Raw genomic sequence first — 6,969 nt, forward strand, 5'->3', positions numbered from 1 at the left:
TCATAGAAATTTTGTTTAATGTTTAATTTTGATAAATTATTGTTTTAATTTAAAATAACAATAATTGCATAAAAATGTAATACAAAAATAAATTTAAAAACACGTGAGCTTCAATTGAATCAAACTTTACAGGATTCAATTCAGACTAATTTATCGCGACTTTTATTTTCATTTTTTTAAATAATAATTTTATTTTTGCGAGAGTTTTCTGTAATGTACAATAATTCAAGGCACATTTTCAAACAACGCTTTTTATTAAAAAATAAATTCGTTCAATTATTCTTATTTTACATTTTAACAATAATTTTTATAAACTTTAAACGTTAAAAAAGTTTTTTCTTTGGTATAAGTATTTGATTATTCTATTTAAAAAAATATTTGTTAACAAACTATTTTTTAATTGTTCGAATTAGGGAGTTGTCTAGCCCGGATATTATATAATTCGAAAATTTTCTGTCGGTAATCCTCAAATTTAGTAAGATTGTAAATTGTTGAGAATTTTCCAAATCGGAACTTTTATATTTCGACAATGTTATAATTTCGGAATTTTTACAGTGATGTGGGAATTTTATTTTGCGGAAAAAGCGACTAAAAATCCCGAAAAATAAAATTTCCGACACTGTGAAATTCGTAAATTGAAAGATAACCAAAGAATAAAATTCCCGAAATTATAAAAGTCCCGAAATATAAAAGTCGAATGGGAGAATTCACGAAAAATAAAATAAATAAAATTCCGGACAATAAGATATTACCGAATTTGAAAAATCCCTAAGGTAAATGGCTGAATTATAAAATATCCGAACTAGAAAATTCATGAATTTAAACAATTCAAAAAATTGTTTATTAAATATTGTTTATTTATTGAAAATACAATAATCGAATATATATTTCTGTATGATTTTTTTTTTTTTTTGAAAATGTGCATAGTATTTGAAAATAATATTTAAAAGTTCTGAAAAATCGAATTTTTTATTAATAAAAAAAATAATAAAAATAAATTTTGATATAAATCGTTGTTGAATTGAATCCTGCAAAGTTTGTTTCAAAAATGTTCTTATGTAGGTACGAAGAAAATTTAGGCAGAACATTTTTTTCTTTCAAAGTGCACGTGTTTTTGAATGTATTTTTTAATACAATTTTTCTAAAATTATTATTCAGGTGCCGGAGATTTCATTTTTTGGGGTTTTTCGTTCATCCCTTTCGGGATTTTTTTCAGCAGTGCCATATTTTTATACCTCCTCTTAAAAATATGTAATTTTTCAAAATAAAAAGTCAACATTTCAAAATATTTTTAAATCATCAAAAGTATCAATTATCTTTTAAATTATTTCAAATCTTTTTAAATTATTTAAAAATTTTTTCGGAACTTTTAAATGTCTTTTAGACTGATTGCCATTTTTCCTAACAGTTTCGTAACATCCTATTCTTTAAGAATCAAAATGAAATACTTTTACCTTGGAAATACAGATAAAAAAATGAAACAATTATAATTGTAACATTCAAAGTTTAAATTTATCACTCTGAAATTGTGACAATTCTTTTTCAAATTGTTTACTATTGAAAATTGATTTTATTTTAATTTGAAAACTAAATAGATTAAAAATGGAATATTTTATACTGAAACAATACTTTAAAAAGATTTCGAAATTTAATGAAGGCGTTCATTTAAGAAGCCATTAATTCGAACGTTCACACTTTTGTCACTACTAAGGCTTTCGAATTAAATTAGTTAACATTTTAACGTGAAAATATGTAAATTACATCATTTTGAACAGATTTAGAATCATCTTGTAAAATCAGTCGCCGTTAAATTTTTAATACTCGCACTGCAGTTGAATTTTCAAAACTTTCTTTTCCCGATTTGTCCCGGTCGCGAGTTTAGCTCAATATTTAGAACAACTTTCATTTTTTTGAAATAGTAATTTTTCGGTTCTAACTTACGGGACAATCATTTTATTCTTTGAAAAATTTTCTGCAAATCTTGTTGATAATTTTTACATTTTCATTCAAAATGAGAAGGTATTAGTTTTTTATGAAAAATGACTTTTTCGGATTTGATCAAATGTCGACATTTTGATGCCCCTTGAGTCAGAAAAACAAGTTTTTACGTCGCGGTCTGTTTGTCTGTCCGGCGTCGTCGTTGTTGTCTGTATACCGAATAACTATCGAAAGACTGGTCGGATTGAATTTTACATTGACAACTTTTTTTGATAAAATCTAACTTACCAAAGTTAAAGGCTTTTCAAAATCCAAAAAACCAAACGAAAATGGACATATGAAGCAAAAAAAGCTTGATATGGAAAATTCAAGAGGCGAAAAACGCTACTTTTTCAAGGCCTTATGATTATTTAATCACATTCTCATCCGTAATGAGAAGAGTTTTATGCGAAAAATGACTTTCGCGAATTTCATGAAATTCCGACGGTTTGATGCTCCTTAAGTCAGAAAAACAAGTTTTTACGTCGGTATCTGTATCTCTCTGGCGTCTACGTCGTTGTTGTTATTGATGTTGTGGTTGCAATAAAAGTGTTTCGAAGAGATTTTTGAAAAATCTTTCGTGAAATAAAATTAGTATTTATAGGTCGACAAAGGTTTGTTTTCTTTACCAAATTTGGCTTTCGTCTAAATTTTTCCAGTTGTTTTTACTATAGTACAATTTACGTTTGTATCTGGCGCGAAGAAATCCATTCTACTGTTTGACCAATATTCTTTGTAAATCAATATTTTTCATAGAAAATTACCCCAAGTGACCTTCAATTATTATACAATAATTTGTGGGGTGACAAATGATCAAAAAATTAATCAAACTGGAAGTTGTACGATTTGAATTTGTAACCAAATAATTTGTAATGTTTCAATCTAAAATTATCGAACACTTTCCACTCAAAAATTCTGAAGCCATATTTAGTAGCTTTAAATTTGAAATTATTCAATATACTGAAGACTACAAATTTAAAATGTCTCAACTATTAAAGCTTTCAATATTTTTAAAATTGCTGTTCAGAGGTCTTAATAGTTCAATATATATGATAGAACCTCTATAAATTTGAAATTAGTCTATATTTTTTCATGTTTGAGCTACAATTATTCAATTTGGAAGTTATAAATTACAATTGTGAAAAATAAATAAAATGTTTCAATTAATTTATATTTAAAACAAAAAACATCTAAATTCAGCTGCAAACATTGAATTTGAAATGCGTTGAATTCAAGGTATATTTTAAAAAGAAAAATGAAAGCAGAGGTTCGACTTCAAAAGAAGCGGAAGAAAGTGACTCGCTGGATTGCAAATGAACATGGAAAATGGTGTATTTTCGCATTTTTTTATTTATTTTTTACCTAACCTATAACTAATAATGAAATTTCTGAAAATTCAAACAATAAGGCGGTATTCTGAAAATGAAGCATATTTAACGTTAAAATTCAAATTCTTAAACTGAAGGCTTAAAAATGTGCAAATTTTACAATTAGCGTTGTCTCAATTGTATTGGCATCTTAAAAGGGTATGAATAGTTCTGAAATTAGTTTTTAAATTTACGGAAGTTTATCTTTTTTACATACCTAGATGTCAAAAAAGCCTACCCAATTTTTTCCAATTTTAATCACTTATTTTCTAAGAGAAAATCATCCCCGTTTACCAGTGACTGAAATGGATTAGAAGAAAATCGCCAAGGCCCAAGAATAAAAATTGGATGTACAGCGAATTTTTAAATTTTTAATTAAGATTATCTTTAATTTTGTAATATCAAAAATTTCCATACACATTTTTTTTATTAATACTGTAGGAAAAAATCAACAAGATCGAGCGCCGAAATTATAATTAGAGCAAAGTTTCTCTAATTCTATAGGGACGGCTGAAATATCCCGAAAAATATAATTCCCGACTCGGTAAAACTCTCTGTCCCGAACAATAAAATTGCAAAACTAATAAAATTCATGAGCAGTTTATACTATTAACGAATATGAAAATTTCCAAATAATAAGACGCCCCAAATAAAATTGTTTCTTAATCAATATTAATTATTTATCAAAAATACGATAATAAAATGTTTGTATCAAATATATTTTTGTTTACTATTTAAAATGTTAAAAATTATTCGTTTCAAATTAAAATTAAGATTATACACAAATTTTATCGGCAAATTAATATAAAAAAACACGTGTTTTTTAATCAACATTTCGATTTTTCAGAAGAACTTTTTTGATTTAAAAAACACTATATAAATTTTGAACCAAAATATCTTATCCAGAAATATATTTTGTTTTGATTATTTCAATTTTAAATTTAAACACTAATGTTATAACACTTCAAACATTAAAAAAGTTGTTTTTTTTGGTATAAATATTTGATTATTTCATTTAAAAAAATATATTTGTCAAAGAAAAATGTCTCAGCAATTGTTTATCTCGAAATTTCTTTCTATAATAGTTTTCTTAAAATTAAAAATATGATTTTTCAAGACATTTTTTTTTAATTAAAAAAAAAGACTGTACCGAAAACCTGGATCAGGCTTCAGATCTGAGAAAATGCAGTGATATGCAATCATGTCAAACTTTTCTAACCTCAAAAAATCTTTCTACAGCTTTACCGTCATATTTTACGAAGAATGAGAAAGCAAGAATTCGACTTCGTAGTACGGTGAGGGCAGCACCTCGATAGGGCAGAAAATGTAATGTCCTATATATACAATTCCCCACTCTGACGCCCCGTACCGCATCTACGTTTATAACATCTTTGGATATACGAATAGAGACCAGGGTTGTGCACGTAATATACCTTAGGTAAATTACGTGAGGTTTTTGACGTAATTTACGTACGTATAGTACGTCCTCAGTTTTGTACAAAACGTTATATACGTTTTCAAGATGGCGTCGACATTATCATATTTCGGTCCACACCTTTAAAATAGCGCCGGTAGCGATATGCGGTGTTATGTTGCTTGCATGAAATTTAAAGTGAATGAAAAAAAGTTATTATTCGACAACTTCGACAATGAATAGAGGCGGCAGACCGAGGAATCCATGTTGGGAAGAATTATCCTTCCCTTAAAACAAAAATGGTAAAAGTGTTGCGTTTTATCAGGGATGCAACCGCGTATTATCGAATACGGCTCAAGATAGGTTAAGAAACCACAGGTAAATTTTCAAACCATCCAAACTGCAAATACCTTGAAAATAACAAAACAAATCGTTTAAGGATTTTCGCTGATTTCAAAACTATTTTTCAGAAAAAAGTGCGCTATAATTATGAACGCATCAGAAGAAAACCTGATGCAATTAGATTAGAGCAGTCAAAATAATAATTCTAAAATGAATACCCTAATAGCACGGAACGTGCCTGGAACGTTCCGCGGGCACCTTCGGAATGTTCCAATGGAACGTTCCCTGGAGGTGTCAAATGTCCGCAGGTTGGGAACGTTCCAATAGGACCTGACCGCAACCTTGCGGTTTTGAGACTGAAACAACAGTTCCTAATTTGGCCGAAAGGTGGCACCACCCACACATTTTTTGTTCCCCTGTAATTTTTGTTCGTTTAACCGACTGAGCGAAGGGTCTCCTAGCGCACGGGTTTACCAATAGATAGCGGCAATATTAATAGGGACCTACTATGAATGTCAGTGGTGGCCGCTACTGCACGCTAGATGTCGCCACTAGTCCTATGCTTGCGCTCAGCCCCCCCCCCCTTTCACTTCCTCTTATATAGTTTTAAAAGTAGTCCCTAAAGCGGTGGTCCAATTACTTAAGTAAGTGGTCCAAAAATGCATTGCAAGTTTTTGTCTCGAATTTTCATGCATTACGCCCGCAAATTTGTTCGAATCCACAAAAAGATACATATCGAGGCGTCCTAACGGCAGGGTGCCAATGCACGCGACACGACTTAACGGTACTTAACCAAAAATAAAAACAATAAAAAACTGACCGAGAAGTTAGCGCTAGAAAGTCTTGCTCGCGTAATTGAGCAAGGTGAGGCTAGAAGTTGGCCAAAACAAAAAGGTGCTCACTCGCTTCATCAAATCATGAAAGTTCTATCTCGGGCGAGCAAAGCATCAAGGTTGCCATTTCTCGCGTTTAGTTTATAAGCGAGAAGTGGCACCTTCATGCTTTGCTTTTTTCAATTTTTTTTTTTTCAATTCAATTCAATTCAATTCACTTTTTTCTCCTAAATGTCACAGTTTCATCAAAACCTTGTATTTTGTATTTTTCCTTTTAAATCACATTAATATTATGTCCTAAATTCATTTTAAAAAATCATCTAGTACGTTTTGCAATAACAGAAACAAAATTTCTTTGAAAAAAAAAGAAGTTTCAAATCTATTTTTAAAAGCAGCTGATGGAAACAAAGGTAAGATACGAATAAAGCATACCAAATTTGTACGGAAATGATATATTTCAAACCACATATACGTAGGTGAAATATTGTCGACCGACGTAATATAAATTATTTTAAAAAATTCTTACTTTTAATCATTTTAATAATGTTTTAGCGGGCTTGGAGGCCCTCAGTTTTATTCGAGCGACCACACCAGGTCCAGCTAACCGCTAGGTAGTTGGAGAATATCCTTTTTAGGATTCCATAAATTGTGCTCCTCACGTTTCCTCCGCCAATGCTGTCAAATGCTCGATACTGGAAAAAATGCAAAAACAAGAAATTAATTATAAAACAAAATTATCATTAAATGTCTCAAAGTCCTTTATTTGGATAAAAATATCTACCTACCGTTAACTTTTTAAAATCTGCATTTTGCAGTAGGGTGTTGAAATTATCTACGTCAGCCGTGCTATCGAATGGCAGCGTAGACAAAACAGCGTTTGTGGAAAAAGCATCTGCGCAATTCCACGACTGATCGGCATTATTATTTTTATTTAATTGCTGCAGTACCACCATTCTCAGCCCTTCTTGATTTCGGATCAAGGTTTCTGCCAACCCTGAAAGAACAAGACAAATTAACTTTCATTTATATAATATAT

At 30.0% G+C, this 6,969-nt stretch overlaps 1 protein-coding gene across 1 annotated transcript in view; it reads right to left on the minus strand.

Annotated features, from left to right (window-relative positions):
• Nucleotides 1-6,464: 6,464 nt before the first annotated feature.
• LOC117178338 overlaps nt 6,465-6,969 on the minus strand; it is a 21,846-nt gene continuing 21,341 nt past the window's right edge. The window contains exons 3-4 of the mRNA XM_033369755.1: nt 6,719-6,927; nt 6,465-6,625 (exon numbers count right to left, since the gene is read on the minus strand). Of these exons, the coding sequence (XP_033225646.1) occupies nt 6,482-6,625; nt 6,719-6,927 (353 nt within the window). The 3' untranslated portion in view covers nt 6,465-6,481. The remainder of the gene's footprint in view (nt 6,626-6,718; nt 6,928-6,969) is intronic.

This window comes from Belonocnema kinseyi, chromosome 8, assembly GCF_010883055.1.
Source record: "Belonocnema kinseyi isolate 2016_QV_RU_SX_M_011 chromosome 8, B_treatae_v1, whole genome shotgun sequence".
Lineage (NCBI taxonomy): Eukaryota > Metazoa > Arthropoda > Insecta > Hymenoptera > Cynipidae > Belonocnema > Belonocnema kinseyi.